Below are 19,720 nucleotides of genomic sequence, written 5' to 3'. Positions count from 1 at the left end.
ATATTTTATGCATTGTAGGCCACATGGGTACTGTTTTTCTTGGTACAGATTTCTTTCCAGCATCTTTTCTTTTCAGCAAGATGCCTGCCTTATTAGGGTTTGCTAGCTACTAATTCTCTTAGTTTGGTTTTTAATCTAACATGTCTCTCTTTGAGAACCTTTTAATTGCATGTGTTCACTTTGTACTGGTAGAGGTGCATAAGCACTACCATGCCTGGCTTTATGTATGTATCTGTGTGTGTGTGTGTGTGTGTGTGTTGGGGTGGGGGTGTAGGCCAGAGGGTGACTCCAGAAGTCTTCCTCAGTCACTACACGTTAGTCTTTGAGGCAGTGTCTCTCTACTGAACCCAGATCTCACAGAAAACACTTGGCCCTTGCTCTGGGGAGGCCCCCATGTTCACCATCAATCCCGGGGAGTGCAGGGGAGCCAGCATTTGTGTGGACCTTCATTCTTGCACGACAGTGCTTTCTCTACTCAGCCCCAATCTGGCTCTTTGTTAGTTTTAAACGAAATGAACTTATTCTTTAATTCATGGATCCTTTTTCTCTTAGGAATCTAATTTGCCACCCAGTGACGTTTTTGTTTCAAACAATGCATTTCCCAGCTCTTGGATTTCCATTTCTCTTCTTGAACTTTCTGTCTTTCTTTGTTCTTCAGTGTCTGTGACACTGGCCAGAAACATCTCTGTGCTGTTGCCTGAAGGGTTTGTCTTCCAAGTTCTCTGCGCGGCTGAAGCCTGGGGTATTGCTCTCCCTTAGTGCTAATATGAAGTGGATTTGGAGTTTATTATGAGAAGAATTTGGCACTGATTTGAGATCAGCATGGGTTTGGAAATAAAGATGCTCATGAGTGTAGGACACACTAGTGTGGGTTTCTGGGAGATACCTGCTCGTTGTCGTTTTGTTGCTATGAATACAGTTCTGGAAGGTTCTGAATTTGTCTCTTCATGGGAGTGCTAAGGGATTCAGATGAGATGCTAGGGTGTTTCCTGATGTGCACCGCAGAGGATTACAGCTGAGAAGGAAAAAATCCCAGATCGGAGAAGTGAGATGGTTTTACAATAAATTAAGCAGCCTTGTTGGGAGATTGTGGGAGAGGAGTGAAGCTATTCTCAGGATCGGATTTGCTCAGGACTTACACATGCTCACTGCTGTGGCAGGCGCTCTTACTTGAAATCTCGCTATAAAAGGCCTGCTGTCTCCCGGATGGCATCCCTCAGGGCAGATGTTGTTCATTGTCTTGGATTGTTTGTTTTTGTTTTTTGAGACAGGGTTTCCACGTGTAGATCCGGTTGTCCTGGAACTCACTCTGTAGATCAGGCTGGCCACAAACTAACAGATCTGCTTACCTCTGCTTCCTGAGTGCTGGGACTAAAGGCCTGGGCCACCTGTTTTGGAATTTTTGATTTTCAGCTTGTGAGAGGCTTCAGCCAGACTTCTGAGTGAGGGGCCTTTCCCTCCCCGTGTCTGCTGGGTTTCTGTCTTTCTGTCCCATGCCAGTAACTTTCAGAGACAGCCCCACCTTCACTGTCTTCATCCATGGGCCTCTGTTGAGCCTTTAGAATCATGGGTTATATTTATTTGCATGTCCTCGTGTCTTAGATGTTTGTGGCTATGCTGGGCCTTTTGTATGAAGGTAGCGCTATGGGCCTGGACCAGTCACTTGGTTGGTGAAGACCAGGCACCATGGCATGATCCTGTAATCCCTAGTTTAGCTGAACTGATAAGCTATGAGTTCAGTGAGGTTGTCTCCAAAAGTGGAGGAAAACACTCAGTCAGCATTGACCCCCAGCCTCTGCATGCATGTACATATGAAGGCACTCATGTAAGCAAGCATAGAAAACACACACTAGGATAGGAAGTGAAATAAACACATTTCTCCTCCTTCATTTAGCTAGGCCGATCATTCAGGTCTTAGAGTGAGCTTCTCTGCGGTTGAACACCAGCTTTTAATTTGGGTTTTCCTCTTGGAGTTAAGTGAATTAAGGGAGATACTGAACTTCAGCCTAATTCCCACATCCTCACTCCACATGTGCTATCTAAATAAAGGACTGATTTCCTTGATTTGTATCAGTAACGCCTCTGGGGCTAGCTGGACTGAAGTTTGGGAAGTCAGCTGCCTGCAGCAGCCCCCCACCCCAGCCCTGCTCCAGTCATCCTCCCTCTGCAGAGCGTACACACACATGCACACGCGCACACACACACACACACACACACACACACACACACACACGCACGCACGCACCGCAGTCCAGCTGCCCACCAAGAGAGGCATTTGTACTCTTTGTGCCTTCCACATTCTTGTTATTGTTGTTGTCTGAGACAGTCTGGCCGTGTAGCACTGGCTGGCTTTGAACTTGTTACATAGATAAGGCTGACCTAATTCACAGAGATCCTCCTGCCTCTCTGTGAGGGGCAAAATGGGTTTGGACTCAGCATGCTTCTGCTCTGGAACTCCCAGGTTTACTTTATCCTCCCACCTCAGCCTGCTGAGCACCGGGACCACCCAGTGCACGGACTGCCGAGTGCTTTCACTGAGGGGGGAGGTTGTTAGGAATCGTTTTGTTTTGCTTTTGCAGTTATTGTTTTTGAAACCAGGGTCTCACGAAGCCCAGGCTGCCTGGGACTCACTGTTAGTTAGGATGACTCTGAACTTCTGATCCTCCTGCCTCTGCCTCCCTAGTACAGGGTCACAGGCATGCTCCCGGCCACCCATCAGCTCCACTGTGGTTTTTATTTGTTTGTTTTTAGATTTATTTATTAAACCCTATGTGTATGGGTGTTTTCCTGCCTGCGTGTATATATGTATGTATCCTGCATGCACGCCTGGTATCTGCATAAGTCAGAGGAAGTGGATCCCCTGGAACTGCAGGGTAGTTATGAGCCAGCGTGGCTGCTGAGAACCAAACCAGGTCCTCTGAAGAAAGAGCAAAGATGTTCTTAACCACTGAGTCATCCCGTCAGCCCCTGCCCTGTGTTTTAGGGGGATTAAAAGTGTTAGAAACCCCATTTGTTCACAATTCCAAGCCTGAGGTACGATGGCCCTGAGTCCGGAGACAGCCTAGACTACATAGTGGGTGCCAGGCACTCAGAGTTGGTAGTCGTTTGCTTTCGTTTTAATCTCTGACCACACTCTTTCTACAAAGATACTATAAAATAAAGAAACCTCTAAGCTAAAGAGTGAGAAATGCCTCCACTAAGCTTATGACCAAGCCACGAAGCTCCTTACACAGAGACCGCTTTTAAAAGACAGAGCAAGACTGACTTGTCTTTACCGCACCTCTTTTCCAAATCAGAGGGGCTGCCCTGCCTAAAAAAGGCAGGCAACTCAAGGGAGAAGCCAGCCTTTGAAAACCCTAACCCTGACTTGTGGTAAGGACAGACCAGAAACCGTAGAAATGTTCAAGTGAGGGACACAGGCACATGGGAGGTGCTCTTCCAGGATGCACAGCTAACGGCTCCAATGAGGGGCCTGGAGAGATGGCTTGGAAGAGCCCTGGCTGCTCTTTCAGAAGGTCTGGGTTCAATTCCCCACACCCACATGGTGGCTCACAAGCACCTGTAACCCCAGAGCTATAGGATCCGAAACCCTCTGCTGGTCTTGACAGATACCACATACACACCTGCTACACAGGATGACATACAAAGCACCCATCATGCAGAAAACAGTGAAACAATAATTAAGTCTTTAAAGATTGGAGGTGAAGGTGATAATTACAGAAAAAGTCACATAGGTGAGGCAAAATGGAGAATTATCCAGTGTATAATAGTGCCTCCAAAGGAGAGAACAGGGTAATGAGAAGCTTTCTGGACTGACTGTGGCCTGACAAGGACCAGCTCACACTGACTCTAAGGAACACTGTGGGAAGATAGCAGAACCTGGAGAGACTGTGGTGGTGTTTTACTGTTTCAAGGATCTTGGTTTCAAGGCAGAAAAGAAAAGGAGGATGGAGGACTAGGGAGGATCAGGAAGGAGGAGAGGGAGGGGGGGATCAGGGAGGAGGAGGAAGGAGGGAGAAGATCAGGGAGAAGGAAGAGGACCAGAGAGGAGGAGGGAAGACCAGGGAGGAGGGAGACCCAGGGAGGAGGGAGGAGCAGGGAGGAGGGGGAGGATCAGGGAGGAGGAGAAGGAGGAGGGGGAGGAGGAGGAAGGAGAGGGAAGATCAGGGAGAAGGAAGAGGACCAGAGAGGAGGAGGGAGGACCAGGGAGGAGCAGTCAATAAACAGGAGTAGTCCTGGCTGCAGCGCTCTCACTCACAACAGTAAGTGTTAGAAACGGCACACGTGGCAGTGGTTTCTAACTGGACAATTAGTGTTTTTACTAACTTTTGAGAGTAGAGCGTATCATTTCCTTAGCCTCTAGTTCTTTTACATTTATTTATTTTCAGTTTTTCAAGACAGGATTTGGCCATGCAGCTAAATTGTGCAGGAACTCACTTTATAGCCCAGACTCGCCTCAAACTTACCATCCTACTGTCGCAACCCTTTGAGGGCTTGAACGGCTAATGAGTGACACCATGCCCAACCCACTGCCTCTTAAAATTTTTATTTTTAGATTAAAAATGTATGTATATGAGTGTTTTGCTTGCATATCTGTCCGAGTATCACATGTGTACAGAGTTCAGGCGTCTGATCCCTTAGGATTGGAATTTTCTCCAGGGACAGGCCCTGGTTATGCTATTTAGTCCCAAGTGGTCAGCCTTAAACGAGAACATACAAGCAACACCAAATGGACTTAGGTTTTATGTGTACATGTGTGTTTACATACGTATCCCCAGCCTGTTCATAGAGTAGTGGGAGCTGGGCCAGGATGCTGGTCTCTGTCTGACGGTCGCTGGCTCTTTAGAGCACTCGCACTTACAGTGACGTGGCCGTCCTTGACAAACGAGGTCCAGCACACCGGTCCTGAGCTGTAGTCTTCAGACCCTTATCCTGGGGCTGGAGCGATGGTTTCACAGCTGAGAGCACTGGCTGCTCTTCCAGAGGACCCAGGTTCAGTCCCCAGCAACCACGTGGTACTTACAGCCGCCTGTCACTCCAGTTCCAGGGAGGGTCTGGCCCTCTCTTCCAGACTCCGTGGGTACGGCATGAATGTCCCGCACAGACATGCATGCAGGCAGAACACCCATACACATAAACCGAAAACAAGCAGCAAACTGTGTGGACCAAGTTTGCACCGAACTCACAGATTCTCCTCTCTCTGCCTCCTGAGTTCTGGGATTGAGAGCCATCCCACCATCCTGGGCAGAATTCAAGGTCTTACTGCTAAATTTTGTACGTTGATACTACATACTGATAGGAAAAGTTTTCTATTTAATACTAGCTTACAGTCCCGATTTAGGCACATTTTGACTCGTCTTCGTCCAGTAGTTATGGCACTGAAATTTTTCGATTCATATTAAAGACATTTTTTTTCTTTTTTTCGGAGCTGAGGACCGAACCCAGGGCCTTGCGCTTGCTAGGCAAGCGCTCTACCACTGAGCTAAATCCCCAACCCCTATTAAAGACATTTTTAAGTGGATTTTTGTATTTCTGTGCTGATTGATTCATTCTTCTTCATAATATGGGAGCATAATCATTTTCCTCAGACAGGACCAGACCTTTGAACTTTCTAAGAACTTAATCTGATGTGCACAACTGCCAGAACCTTAGCATCAGATGAGAGCATGTAAACACGTGTGTCACCAGCTGTTGGCGTTTCTGGTTTGGAGATAATGAGTCTCCTCTGGGTCACACAAGCCCAGAGGGACGGGGACTGTAAACTTCAAAGCTGGCTTCCTTCCTGTACTGTCATTCCTGGCTGGAATTGTGTTTTCTCTGCATGTGAAAAATACCAAGTTACAATTCCTCAAGAGAAAAAGTAATAAAAACAATGAATTGTGTCACGGAGCGTGGTCTGTTGGTGAGATTCTGCCAGGGACTGAAATGAAAACTGATCTACTCTGCGCACAATTACATATAATTGGACAGAAAAACAAACAGGAGTTGTAGTGAGTTAATAGAGAAAGGGGTGAAGAATAAAGGGCATTCTAACCTATAGCAGAGTTTAATGTATGGCCTTGGATGTGAGGAGACTGTGAGACCCACCTGTGCCCCGTGCAGTTCGGGGCTGGGCTGTAAAGTGGTGGGGCATCTGCCTGTATACGCCATGTCCTGGCTTCTGTGCAAGGTACCGCAGAGATAGGTAAAGCATGGTGTGTGTGCGCTGAAAAAGCCGCGAACAGAAGCAGCACTCCAGTCCGAGGCGTCTAGGACAGCACCAGGCACATAAGCTGGGCACCAGCACTTAGTGATTTCTTGTTGGACATTGCAGAAAGCTTCATTGTAAGGCTCTTGGTTTTGTTTTTTCAGTTTTGATTTTGGTTAAAGAGGTTGCAGGCCATTGCTTACAGGCAGATCTGTTCTTGTGGACCAGAGCTTGCTTCATTTGAATGTTCTGTACGACTACTTGTGCCCTATTAGGGCAGAGCTGGGTCTAGCCCCACAAACCCTAAATAGTTATTCTCTGTTACATAGTATAGTTATTCTTTGGAACACTGCACTCATCCTTATGCGCTCTCTCTCTCTCTCTCTCTCTCTCTCTCTCTCTCTCTCTCTCTCTCTCTCTCTCTCTCTCTCTCTCTCTCTCTCTCTGTATCGAGGAGGAGGCTCCAGGTCACACACTTGTTTTAAGTTACTGTTTTATGAAGAAGAGTTGACATGTGTTTTTGGGTGGGGGCTGGGGTGCCCACAGCGTCTAGAAGAGGGTGTGGACCCACTGGAGCCTGACCGGCCCAGCGTCAGTGCCAGACTGAACTCAGAAGAACAGCTCGTGCTCCTAACTGCTGAGCCATCTCTCCAGCCCCCAGATGGGATTCTTTTTCTTTCTGTCTTTTTTTTTTTTTTAAATGTGTGGATGTTTTGCTCACATTTCTGTCTGCTTACTACACTACATGTGTGCCTGGTGTCCGAGGAGGTCAGGAGCTGAGGTCAGCTTCCCTGGAACTGGAGTTATGGGTGATCCTGTGCAGGAACAAATGTGCTTAACCACTGAGCCATCTCTCCAGCCCTGCTGTGTGCTTATGGCCTGGCCCAGTGAACTTAGTTAAGGTTAAAGTATTTGTTGGTTAAAAGTTTTTACCTTCCCACCTTGACTCGGGGAAGACTTGAAGGAATAGTGAGACTATTATCAGTGTATACCTAACACAGACTTGGTTCTTACGTTTTCCCTGACGGCTTCCTCTCTCCTATGTGTGTTTGACACACGGCTTTGGCTTCAGATGCTTTCTTATGTGGAAGTTTCCAGTGCTCTGCATCCTGGGTATACACATCTGCAAGAAAGTCGTCCCATAGAGCCGACTGAGTTAAGATTCAAAGACACATGTGAGAGCTTTGTTTGTTTGTTGTTTTAAAGAGTCATTTAATCTAATGGGGTGTGTATGTAGATGTCACATGTCAGAGTAGAGGTGCCTGCAGGGTCTGGAAGAGGGTATTGGATCCTCAGAGCTCCAGCTACAAATGGTTGCGAACCACCCGATGTTGGTCCTGAGAATACCATAGGGCTCTGGGAGAACAGCAAATGCTTTTATGCTCTCAACGATCTCTCCAGACTCAATGTGAGAGGTCTGCTTTGTTTTGGGTTTGTTTGTTTGTTCTGGTCTGTGCAGGCTACACAACTGGTGTTTTCCACAGCACTGTGTGTAACCCTGGGTCCCCATCTACAAACTGCAGACGTTCTGGGGTAACGTCTTAGGCGTAGATTGTCTGCATGTGATAGACTACATGATGATCTGTGAAGGCATCACTTCCCATTGCTCTGACGTGAGCGTGTCTCTTTGCCTAGCAAAAGGAGGTCCTGACGAGGGCGGGCAATAGGAGGCACTGCAGTGACGGACTCCGTGGAGGGAGCATGACTTTGCCACACTGCTGCAGTGAAGATGGAGGCCTGGGCATTTTTCAAACCATCACATCTTGGCTCCTTTTTCCCCCCTGAGTGTTTACTGTGTGTATCAAGAAGAAACCAAGTGGAACCTTTAACACTTGGCTTGATTCTCCTTGGCTGTACCTTTCAGCCCCATTAGGTACATTTCTACTCTCTGCATGTCCAGGTTGTTAAACTTGTAGCTACTGTAACTCTCCTGCCTCTGTGTTGTCCTTCAAATCCTTTAAAATGTTCACAGGCAGACTCTTCAAAGTCCAAAATCTACTAATTCATTTAGGCTTCTGTAATAGCTGCTCTCCTTAAATAAAGTCCTGGCTCCTGCTTGCCTCTCCTCTCTGACGCTGTCTGCGTTTTAGGCATGTGTTACAACAGAGTAGTTTCATCCAGAGTTGTTTATCTGCTGAAACAGAGCACATTACCCTCAGGCATAGGGGCAGCTTAAACACAAGCATACATAATGTTAGTGTCCAGGGATGGGGCCCAGGGGCATCTGGGATCTTCCCAGATGTGGGTTCAAGAGGGAACTGATAGGGGATAAGGGGTTTATTAGAATAGTTACCAGTGTCAAAGACAGACAGACAGACAGACAGCAACGTGGTTGGGACTTTGAGGAGAGTCCAACCCCTGGCAGCAGAGGCAGACAGCATGGCAGGGTCTCTGGAGATAAGAATCAGGTCCAAGTGGCAGAAGTTGGACTTCTTAGAGCTCTCTGAGGATGGGCCTGGTTTCACACCACAAGCCTGTAGCCAGGCACTCCAGGTCCCAGGAAGTAGGCAGGGAAGGAAGCAGGGAGCAGGACGTGTGGCCACAAATACCTCCTTTGTGTAACTCTCTTCTCCAGATCAGAAACCCTGGACCCTGGAGTGTGATAGCTAGAGAGTCACGGACTCTCAGCGGGTGCCTGACAGTATCTGTGGTGGGAAAGGCTCCTGTAGATACTGTGACCTAAACGACAGTCTGACTGTGATGCAGTCTTTTAATAACGTGTTTAAAGAGTTACTTATTCTATTTTATGTGTCTGAGTACTTTGACTGCATGTAAGTATGTGTGTGCATGGTCACAACACACCCTGCTCTAAGGTCACCAACACACCCTGCTTGTTGGTTTGTTTGATTGATGAAACAGGGTATCAGGTAGCCTAGGCTGGCCTTGAACTCACTATGTAGCTCAGAAATGGCCTTAAACTTGAGCTTCTTCTGCTTCTACCTCTCCCTGCTTGGGTTATAGATGTGCACCCCTGCCTGGCTTATTTATCCATTCTGATCATGTTGTCACACAGGACTGCTGTATCCGGACGTGATAGTTTGTTACATCATATGCCCTTATGACAAACTATATTGTCCTAATTATATAGCTACTTAATTAGTCTAGCAGGAATGCATATCTGAGAGGGGGTGAAGGGAGAGGGAGGGGAGGGAGAGGGAGAGCGAGCACTGGGAATGCTGTGAACCTCTGGAAGCCTCAAAGCCTTCCCCCAGTGGCACACCTCCTCCACCAAGGCCACACCCCCAGCCCCTCCCAAACAGTTCCACCAACTGGGGACCAAGTATTCAGACACAAGAGCCATGGAGGCCATTCTTCTCTAAACCACCACGCACAGCGCACTAATGTATTAGAATGCGATGTCGAATACAGTGTGCTGGTATCTGGTAGCACGAGCCCTCCCACTTTGCGCTCGCGCTCTCTCTCTCTCTCTCTCTCTCTCTCTCTCTCTCTCTCTCTCTCTCTCTCTCTCTATGTGTATGTATGAGTGCACGTGTGTGAGCACGCACAAGTGTTGTTCCTCAGGAGTCCGTTTTGTCTTTTCTAACAGGGTCCCTCACTGGGAATCGGAGCTCTCTAACCCGCCAGTGGGTCTCAGGGTACTGCTTCCTCCCTCTCCCTAGCCCTGGGATCACAAGTTTGCTCCACCACACCCATTCTTTCATGTAGGATCTGGAGATGGAACTCAGATCCTCACGCTTCATAGAGAACAACAGAGTGATCTCTCCAGCCCTTGCCGTATGCAGTCCTATATAATTTTTACAGTAAACTTTTTGCTGTTTTCCAAAAAAAGATACAAGGAATTTAATTGGGACTAATTTAAGGAGCCATCGTTACTGTCTTGAATCTCCCAGACTCTTCTGTTATATTTATTGTTAGATAGTCAATAGGATTTTAAAACTTAAAATAGTGTAGTTTAAAAAAAATAGGGTTGGGCTGGAGAGATGGCTCAGAGGTTAAGAGCACCGACTGCTCTTCCAGAGGTCATGAGTTCAATTCCCAGCAACCACATGGTGGCTCACAACCATCTGTAAAGAGATCTGATGCCCTCTTCTGGTGTATCTGAAGACAGCTACAGTGTACTTATATATAAAATAAATAAATAAATCTTTAAAAAAAAAAAAATAGGGTTAGATAGTTGGCTCAGTGGTTAAGAGCCCTTGTTGTTGCAAAGGACCCAGGTTCAATTCCCAGCATCCATATGAAGGCTCACCACCTCCTCACTACCAGGCATAAATGTGGTGCACAGACACATGTACAGGCAAAACATTCACATAACAAAATAATAAAAGTCTAAAAAAAATTTGCAGGGATTGGTGGCCCACACCTTTAATCCCAGTACTTGGGAGGCAGAGGTAGACAGATCTCTGAGTTCAAAGGCAGCCTGGTCTACAAAGTCCAGAGCAGACAGGCTACACAGAGAAACTCTATCTTGAAAAATCTAAACAAACAAATTAAAAAAAAACTAGAAAATAAAATAAAATCATTGCCTAGTTACTACATAAACTAGAAACATCCTTTGTAATATTGAAAGTATGTTTTTTATTATAAAATTTTATGAGCTTGGGCGGGACATAGCTGAGTTAGTGGAGTGCTTACCCAGCGTGCCAGAAGTCCTGGATCTGATCCCTAGGCCGGTGTAAGCTGAGGATAGCGATGGCTGCCTGTAATCCCGGCACCAGGACAGTGGGGGCAGAAGGATTACAAACTCAAGGTGATTGGTGGCTATATAGGGCATTTGAGGCCAGTTTGGGATGACCCCGTCTCAAACAAAAGATCTGTACACTTTAACTAGATGTCACTTTTAGGAGCATCTAACAGGACATCTTAAATAGGATCTTGGGTAAATTGAGGGAAGTAAAGTTGACTCAACTCCACGTTGTAACAGGAGAATTGACAGGCGGCCAGGAGAAGCTTGCTCCTAACCAAAGTGAATCCTGAAGAAGCTTGCCTACGGTTTGCTTTCTCCCTGTCACTAGGCACAGCACTGACATTTTAATTTGGATTCCCTCCCCAGACACACTAGCCCTTTCTTAGCCAGGCAGCTCAGAGCACTGAACCGTTACTGCAGGGGGATCAGAGAGAGTGGGGGTCTCACTAAGGCCTGCTTCTCTTGCTGCCCCTGAAGTGTCCCAGGTCACGTGTGCACCAGGGTCGCCTGTTTCCTAAACTCACCCTGCTCTGTTCTTTCCAGGTCCATAAAGGAGAGTTTCAGCTACCTGACTTTCTGAAAGAAAAACCCCAGGTACTGTACTGCTTCTCTGTCCTCCTCTGGTTACATAAGAGCTAGCTCTCCAGCCAGTGAGCTTTTGAAGAGACAACGAGCGAGACCCAAGTGAAAACGAGAAAATAGAAGCCAGCTGTGGTGGTTTATGCCCATCTGTTGGCCATCGGCTGAGATGAGAGGATCACAAATCCAGGGCTCGCCTAGGCTACACAGAGATCCAGGTCAGACCCCTCTCAGTGTAGAGACAAACAAAGACAGAAACTAGGAAAAGATTATGACAGGTGTCTCTGGTATCAGACTGTTGTGATCTGAGAGTCCAGGGCCTTCCAAAGCTGGGGAAGTGCTTTGATAACAGATCATACACAGCCACAGGTATTTCACACATAAATGAGGAGGTGCCTGGAGAGGGCCCAGCCTCCTGAGCATCCACTTTGCATTAAGAATATGCAGCCACCGTTGTTGGTATTTGTACTATTTTCACATCTGTGGTGCGTTAACTGTTCTCACATGGCTGTCAGCAGCTGGTGAGAGCTCAGAGCCTGTAGTCCTTGTGCTTTAAAAATAGCATAAAGCACTGGATGTGGTGGTGCACACCTTTAATCCCAGCACTTCAGAAGCAGAGGCAGGTGAATCTCTGTGAGTTCCAGGCCACCTTGGGCTACATAGTACGTGTCAGGAGAGCCAGGCCTACAGAGTAAGACCCTGCCTGAAAACAAAAACAGAAACCAATCTACAATTGCAGCTGTTTTTGTTCATTTGCATGCCATTCCTGTGTCCTGAATTGGAGAACAGAGAGCGTTCTCGCAGGTGTGCTAAAGTGGCCCAGGGTGCCCTGTCACCACCTGTCTGTCACCTGTGGACAGCTGGGAGAAGTGGACAGTCCCTGCTGTCTGCACAGCCTCCCTGTCCAGCATGAGGCTGGGTGCTACTGTCCATAGTGAGCTTAGTTTCCACAGCATTTCAGTTCGGGTCTGTGGGGAAATGCTGTCTTGTGTGTTTGTGTGAGCTGTGTCACCCACAGCAAGCCTGCAGGGAACAAGCAGGCCGTCCCTAGAGCTCAGTGACGCTGTCTCCCACCAGCGTGAGGCTCTGCCCTACTGAGTACTCTGGTTACCAGCCCTCCATACTGATTGCTGGTCCTAGAGAGTCTTAACGTGCTTTCAAGGCAGAGTCTTAGCGGTCTATTTTTAACCCTCTCCCATTCTTTTCATGGATTCAACAATTGTTTGCTAAGCACCTGTCACAAGTGAGAAATTAGGATCCATCCTCAGGAGTTGGAGGAAAAGGAAAGGTCTTCTCAAGAAACTCCTGATCTACCTCAATACTCTGACTCTTGCATAGAGGGGGTGCAGGGCCAGGCTCAAAGTGCACGTGACATCCCAGAGCCCTGGCTGGGTTCCCGAATGGACTGTTACTCACAGCTGTGGAACTCGGGGCCAGAAAGCAATCCAAGAGGCAGGAGAAACTTGAGGGAACCAAGAAAGGCGATTTGAGAGTGAACTGCAGGCATCCCTGTGCTTCAGTGCACACTTAAGTCGTCTCCAGGTAGAGAAGAAAGTGGGTAGAGGTGAACAAGGACATCGAGAGGCATGTCCCATGTCCTCCTGAGGAAAAGATGTCTTCAGTCATGGACTTAAAGATAAATTGCACACTGACTTGAGGATGTTTACTTCTTACAACATCCTCAACTTACCATAGCTGGGCAGGGTGGCACACGCCTGTTTTCCCAGCACTGGGGAGACAGAAGCAAGAAGACAGTAAGGTCAACGGCAGCCTGAACTCCAGAGCCAGACACCATCTTAAACAAACAAACAACCCACCAGACAAAACAAATAAGTAATGCCAGAGTTGGTGAGATGGCCTGGTGGGTAAAGACCTCGTCACTAAACCTGACAAGCCGAGTTTCATTCCTGGAACCCACACAAAGGGGAAGGAATGACGTGTCTCCTGAGGTGTCCTCTGACTTACAGGCACGCACTGTGGTACACACATTCCCCACAGAGCATTCACACCAGCACCATCTACACAGATGTAAGTAAATAAGTAATTTTTAAAAAATGAATGCCAGAGTTGGGCGTGATGATACAACCTTGAAAACCCCAGCACTTGGGAGGCAATGCAGGTGGACGTCTCTGAGTTCAAGGCAGGCTTGGTCTACACCGTGAGTTCTAGTCCCGTCAGGGCTATATAGTGACACCCTGTCTCAAAATAGTAGCAATAAACTTTAAATTATTATTATTTTTACCTTAAGCGTATGTATGTTTTGCCTGCATGTATGTCTGTGGACCACATGTGTGCCTGATGCCCAGGGAGGCCAGCAGAGAGTGGCAGATTCCCCTGGAACTAGAGTTAAAGGTTGTGGGCCACCATGTGGGCGCTGTGACTCAAACCTGAGTTCTCTGGAAGAGCAACCAATACTCTTTTTTTGTTTTTTTGTTTTTTTTTTTAAGATTTATTTCTTCTATATAAGTACACTGTAGCTGTCTTCAGACACACCAGAAGAGGGCATCAGATCTCATTATAGATGGCTGTGAGCCACCATGTGGTTGCTGGGATTTGAACTCAGGACCTCTGGAAGAGCAGTCAGTGCTCTAACCACTGAGCCATCTCCAGCCCATAACAAATACTGTCCACTGAGACTTTTCTCAGGCCAATAATAAAATTGTCTTTGTTTTTTTGAGACAAGGTCTTTCTATTCTGTAGCTCTGTCTATCCCAAACTCACTCTTTTTGAGAAGATTCTAGGACAGCTGTAGAACTTCCTAGAATTCTGCCTTTCACAGTTCAACTGCCTTTGGGGAGTAAAGGCCTGCACCACCATACCAGCTCCAAGATAAAGTCTTTAAGACCTATCAGTGAAGAAATAGAAAAAGTAAGCCTTCGTTACTTTTTTTTTTTAAAGATTTATTTCTTATATGTAAGTACACTGTAGCTGTCTTCAGACACACCAGAAGAGGGCATCAGATCTCATTACAGATGGCTGTGAGCCACCCTGTGGTTGCTGGGATTTGAACTCAGAACCTCTGGAAGAGCAGTCGGTGCTCTTAACCACTAAGCCATCTCTCCAGCCCCCTTTGTTACTTTTTAAATCCAACACTAAACTGTGCCGACATCTCTTGATGTCTTCGTGTGAATAAGGTTTTAGAAGGCCTTGATAAGCAGTTCAAATACTGTGGCGACTACATCTTTCCTACAAGCACATTGGAAAATGAAAGGTTGTGACTCAGAGGCTGTGCAGATGATTTAGTGATTAAGATTACCAACCGCTCTTTTTGTTTTTTTTCGGAGCTGGGGACCGAACCCAGGGCCTTGCGCTTGCTAGGCAAGTGCTCTACCATTGAGCTAAATCCCCAACCCACCAACCGCTCTTATATGGACCTTAGTTCCATTCCCAGCACCCATGTCAGATGACTTCCGACTGGTTGTAACTTCAACTCCAGGGGATCTGACACTCTGTTCTGGCCTTACATGTATGCACTCTTAGACAGACAGACAGACAGACACACACACACACACACACATTTAAAAATAGAAATAGAATCTTGAAAATGCATGTTGTAGCATGCACTGGCTGCTCTCGCAAAGAACCCATGTTCAATTCCTGCCCCCACATGGTGGCCCTTAACTACCTGTAACTCTAGTTCTAGGGATCTGATACCCTCTTCTGCTTTCTTCAGATACCAGGCATACATGTAGTATGTAGATATACATGCAGGCAAAATACCCATATGTGATAAATAAAGAAATAAAAATTTAAAAGAAAGATTATGGTTTAAGTAAGAAGTGGATCCAGGTGGGGACACATGCTTGTAGTCTTGGTACTTGTGAATTGGAAGCAGAAGGATCAAGTTCCAGGTCATGCTCAGCTGCACAGAGTGTCCAGGGCCCTCTGGGTTCCAGGAGACCCTATCACAGCTAGGAGAAAGAAATAGAAACATGCTAGGCACCGCAGCACATGCTTGTGATCCCAGAACCAGGAGGCAGAGGCAGGAGGACCACTGCAAGACCATTCCGTACTACATAGTGGAGTTCAAGGTCAGTCAGCGCTAAGGAAGAGGTACCCAGGCCGGGGAGGGCCCTGGAGACAGCGCTCTTCTCCTTGTTCATGGGCACAGTAACCAAAAGTCCCCTGAACTTTAGCTCCCAGCATTTGAACTGAGGGTAGGCTGGCTCAGAGTTTCAAACATCTGGCCACAGCGTTGATCTTTCTGGTGATGAGCCCACCCTGAGATCTCATGTCCTAGCAGACTCAGATGTATCCCTGGGGCTCATGAGGAACAAAGGCATCCCCGTTACTCGGGAGATGCCAAAGGAGTTCGACTCCCCCTGGGCTGTAGGAAAGATCAGTCCAGTTGTTGTTGGGGCTTTTTAATTTCAAACAGTTATAGGCTGAGTTTATCTGAAAGTCTGGGCAGATCCTCTCACAAGCGTGAGGTCCCTTGGAGATTCACCATGACCATGAGTAAATTTTAGCTAGAGGCTTTTTATTTAGTTACTGACCCCCAGCCGGGGTCCAGGACTGTACCCAAGAGCATTCCCGAGATGCAGCCCCTAGCCCTGTCAGCCCAGGGCTTAGGGTCTTGTTTTACCATGTGTCTTGCAGCTGTCCTAATTATCTCTTTGAAGTTTGATTACAAAAGCAGAAATAGTAGTTAGTCATCAGGAGGCACACGCCTTTAACCCCAGCACTCAGAAGGCAGAGGCAGGCAGAGGCCAGCCTGGTTTACAAAGTTCTAAGACACCCTGTACTACAGAGAGAAACCCTGTCTCAAAAAACCAAAACCCAAAACAAACAAACGACCAAAATAGCAGTTCTTATGACCCACTCTCTTGCTGGAACAGCAGATATTACAAGATGAGTCAATTTTAAGCATAGGTCTCAGTGTCTGGGGGGAAAGGAAGTTAGAGTACAGCCTGTGCACGCTAGGGGCTCTTTTGTCTCTCAAGTTTAAACCTTGAACGTGATGTTAACCCTCACAATCCTTTGCTCCATACCTGCCGTTGGTGAGAACAGTCACCTGTCCTACTCACCGACCAGCTCCAAGGATTTTAACATATCTCTTGGTTCCTTCGACAGACCGAGCAAGTGGAGTAGCTGAGCCCGTAACTTCCCACGAGTGAGGTGAGGCCTGGTGGGTGCCGCTGGGTGGAGTTTTCCACATGGGCTAGCAGGGGTAGCTTGGTTCTGTGCCTGTCTCCTTATCTGTGAAAGGAAGAGTTTGCTGAGCAGGGTAAGGGTAAGATCTGACCGGCATGGCTTCTTCAGAGCGTGTGGCACAGAGAAAGCGTGGAGATGTTTTCACGGGGGCTGTCACATTATGGGGCATAAGGCAGAGAGCTCGGGACACTGCGGAGCCTCTGTGCCAGCCGGAAGAGATCCCAGAGAGCCCGTGTGTCAAGGTCATGTCACAAGACGAGCAGTCAGTGTGGTTGCTTTGGACATTGGTGGTGGCTTCAGGTGCAGGTGACTGTCACCATGGTTAGAAAGCGTCTGTGACAGCCCTCCTGTCCTCTTGCTTTCCAACTTGAACTTACTTGCAGATAGGAACCTATGCCCCTCATGCCTGTCCCTCAGGCCATGGTTGTCTGTCCTCATTCCCCTGGGCTGCAGGAGCCCACTCACCCCTGGCACAAACAAGGAGTGAGTTCTGAGGGGAGGGGTGCAGGAGAGGCCGCCCTGATCCCTGCTGGTAATCACATGCTGTGTGTTTTCCTAGGGACAACTGCTGCCTTGTCTACAGAAGGGAAATCTCAGAACTGCTGTCTGCTGGGAGAAACGGCCCCATAGATCCTGCTCACCCGCCAGCCTCCTGTCCCCGGGGAGGCGTCACACATCCAGGCCTCCCCGAGTGATGGCTCTTGAGCCCAGTAACATGCATGGCCGTCGAGATGAGGAGCCCAGTGGGGACCCAGTTCTGTCACAGCTCCTCTTGTCCCGTCTTTCCTTCCCAGATTCCAGTCTTTAATTTCAAGGAAAGGAGAGTTTGAAGATGGCGTTCTGTTTAAAAAAACAACAACAACAACAAAAAAATCGAGCAGTCTCATTCAGAAGATAGGCTTTCTGTACACGTTCCGATGTTTTGTAGAACACTCGTGCCTGTTTAAATGTATTGATGTGGATAATAAATACCTTAATTATTTAAATAATTCATTGTATTGTTTCAGAGACGTTTGGAAATTACTGTATACATTTACAACCTAATGACTTTTGTATTTTATTTTTCAAAATAAAAGCTTAAATGTGAAGCATTTGACGGCTCTGTTTTCAGTACTGCCATTCAGAGGCACACATCTCAGACGGTGCTCACCTGACTTCTTCTGTGGGCTGTGCTCTAGCTGCTCCCTCGCACCATCCCCTCTCTCTGTAGCATCCTTGGTACCTCCCTTACTCTGCCCTTCCCTTTCCCCCTCGTGTGTGTGCACGCGCACACAGACACACGCACGCGCATGCTCGTGCCTGTATGTGTGGCTAGAGGTTGATATCAGGTGTCTTCTGTCACCCTCCACCATATCTTTTGAGGTCTCTCACTGAACCTGGAACATGTGTTTTGGGCTGGCTGCTAGATTAGCTGGCCAGCAGCCTTAGGAGTCTGCCTGTCTTTACTTTCCAGCGTTGGGTTCTAGAGGCTCGCACAGCCTTTTTAACACGGGCGCTAGCGATCGAACTTGCCCAGCGAGCACCTCACCTGATAAGACATTTATCTCCCTAGCTCTCAGCATGGTCGCTTCTTAATGACATTTTGTTTATTTGTTTTGAGACAGGGTCTCTATGTAGCCCTGGTTGGTTGTCCTGGAACTCGCTAGGTAGATCAGGCCGTCACTGAGCTCGCAGAGATCTGCCTGCCTCTGCCTTCGGAGCGCAGTGGTTAAGGTGTGCGTCCTCAGGCTGACTTTCCTAGGGACGTGACATCTTCTGTAACGTATTTCAAAGACCTGCTGCCATTCGTTTATGAGTCCTGTTCTGTTTGATTCTGACGTACTATGGTTAAAGTCAAAGATGTTGCTGTTTCCAAGAAGCCATTATTGTGAAACACAGAATAGCGTAGATAATAATAACCCCATTTATTGATTATGCTTCCTGTGCCAGGCACACAACAAGAAGTTGTATGTGGTATTCCAGTTTCACATCTGCACCCAGTTTAGTCATATCTGTGTCACTAGTGAAAGTCCCTTCTGCCCTGCCACTCAGCCAGACACGTAAAGGTCATCTTGGTTCCACCCTTCTCTTTCCACCCGTGCATATACACGAATACAAGACCTTTGATCCTACCGACAAGTATTTGTCGAATTTATCCACGTAACCTCCAGTTCCTCTGTCCCAACCCTAATCAAAGACTTCCCTGTCTGTGAAGCCACCATTGCAGTAGATCATCTAAACAGTCCTGCCAGTCTCACTTTTGTCCTGACCACATCTTCTTGGGAATAGAGCCCACACTACTGCAAGCCAGCCGTATTTCTGCTCCATCCCTCCCCAGGCCTCTGCCCACTGGTTCTCGCCCTAGAATGTCTTCCCCTCTGGCCTGGTAGCTGCCTCTTTCTGCTGAGGTCTCTGCAAGCCCAGTGTTCTCTGGAAGATTCTTCTAGCTCTTATACTAAAGCTAGACACCTGTGCTAGTTTCCTTTGCACTGCTGTGACCAAGATAGGAGACAGAAACAACTTCATGGGAAGGAAAGCTGCTTTTGGTTTACAGACCATCATGGAGGGAAGGCCAGGGAGAGTGGATGTCCAGTCTGGTTGCCCAGGAAGCAGAGTGCCCAGGGCCAAGCGTGGGCCTAGGAAGGGAATGTTAGGATCTGGTTGCTGCTTCGGCCACGGTGCTGCAGCAGTCTCCCAATAGACCCCAACAGATTCCTACTGAGACCTGGCTTACAGGCTTCCGTGATTTCTGACCTGGGGAGTTAGCTAACAGGCTTGCTGGTCACACTTCCTACCCCTGTTCACTCTCTGCCTCCTGCCTGGGACTGGGAGAGCCTGGCTGCAGGATTGCACTCCTATGCTCAGAAGGTAGAGGAGGCTGTTTCTGCCATGTAGGTCCTGATTCCTCCCTCTAGGTCACCACCCTGTCTGTCTGGTAGTGAGGGCTATGGCATGCTTTGTCTGTCTGACCACAGCATTAATAACTCTTCTAATTAACTCCTTACTACCTGCAGTCCTTCTTAAAGCCATGTCCGAGAACTTCCACACCCCTAATGGCCTATTAATAGCTCCACCAGGTTCGTAAGGGACAGAACCCACTCACAGCCGGACAAAAGTCCCTGATATGTGTGACCTCTGAACCCCCACTGACACTCCCGCTTCACCCCTAACTC

At 47.7% G+C, this 19,720-nt stretch overlaps 1 protein-coding gene across 2 annotated transcripts in view; it reads left to right on the top strand.

The window, feature by feature from the left end:
- Tpst1 (tyrosylprotein sulfotransferase 1) overlaps nucleotides 1-17,659 on the top strand; it is a 60,170-nt gene extending 42,511 nt beyond the window's left edge. The window contains exons 4-6 of one of the 2 annotated variants that reach the window (XM_032886697.1): nucleotides 11,379-11,429; nucleotides 16,488-16,532; nucleotides 17,128-17,659. In XM_032886697.1, coding sequence (XP_032742588.1) covers nucleotides 11,379-11,429; nucleotides 16,488-16,505 — 69 coding nt within the window. In that variant the 3' untranslated portion in view covers nucleotides 16,506-16,532; nucleotides 17,128-17,659. The remainder of the gene's footprint in view (nucleotides 1-11,378; nucleotides 11,430-16,487; nucleotides 16,533-17,127) is intronic. The other variant, XM_032886698.1, reaches the window with a different exon arrangement.
- The last annotated feature ends 2,061 nt before the right edge of the window (nucleotides 17,660-19,720 follow it).

Source organism: Rattus rattus, chromosome 16 (assembly GCF_011064425.1).
Source record: "Rattus rattus isolate New Zealand chromosome 16, Rrattus_CSIRO_v1, whole genome shotgun sequence".
Classification (NCBI taxonomy): Eukaryota; Metazoa; Chordata; class Mammalia; order Rodentia; family Muridae; genus Rattus; species Rattus rattus.
This window is presented reverse-complemented; position numbering and strand designations above follow the sequence as displayed.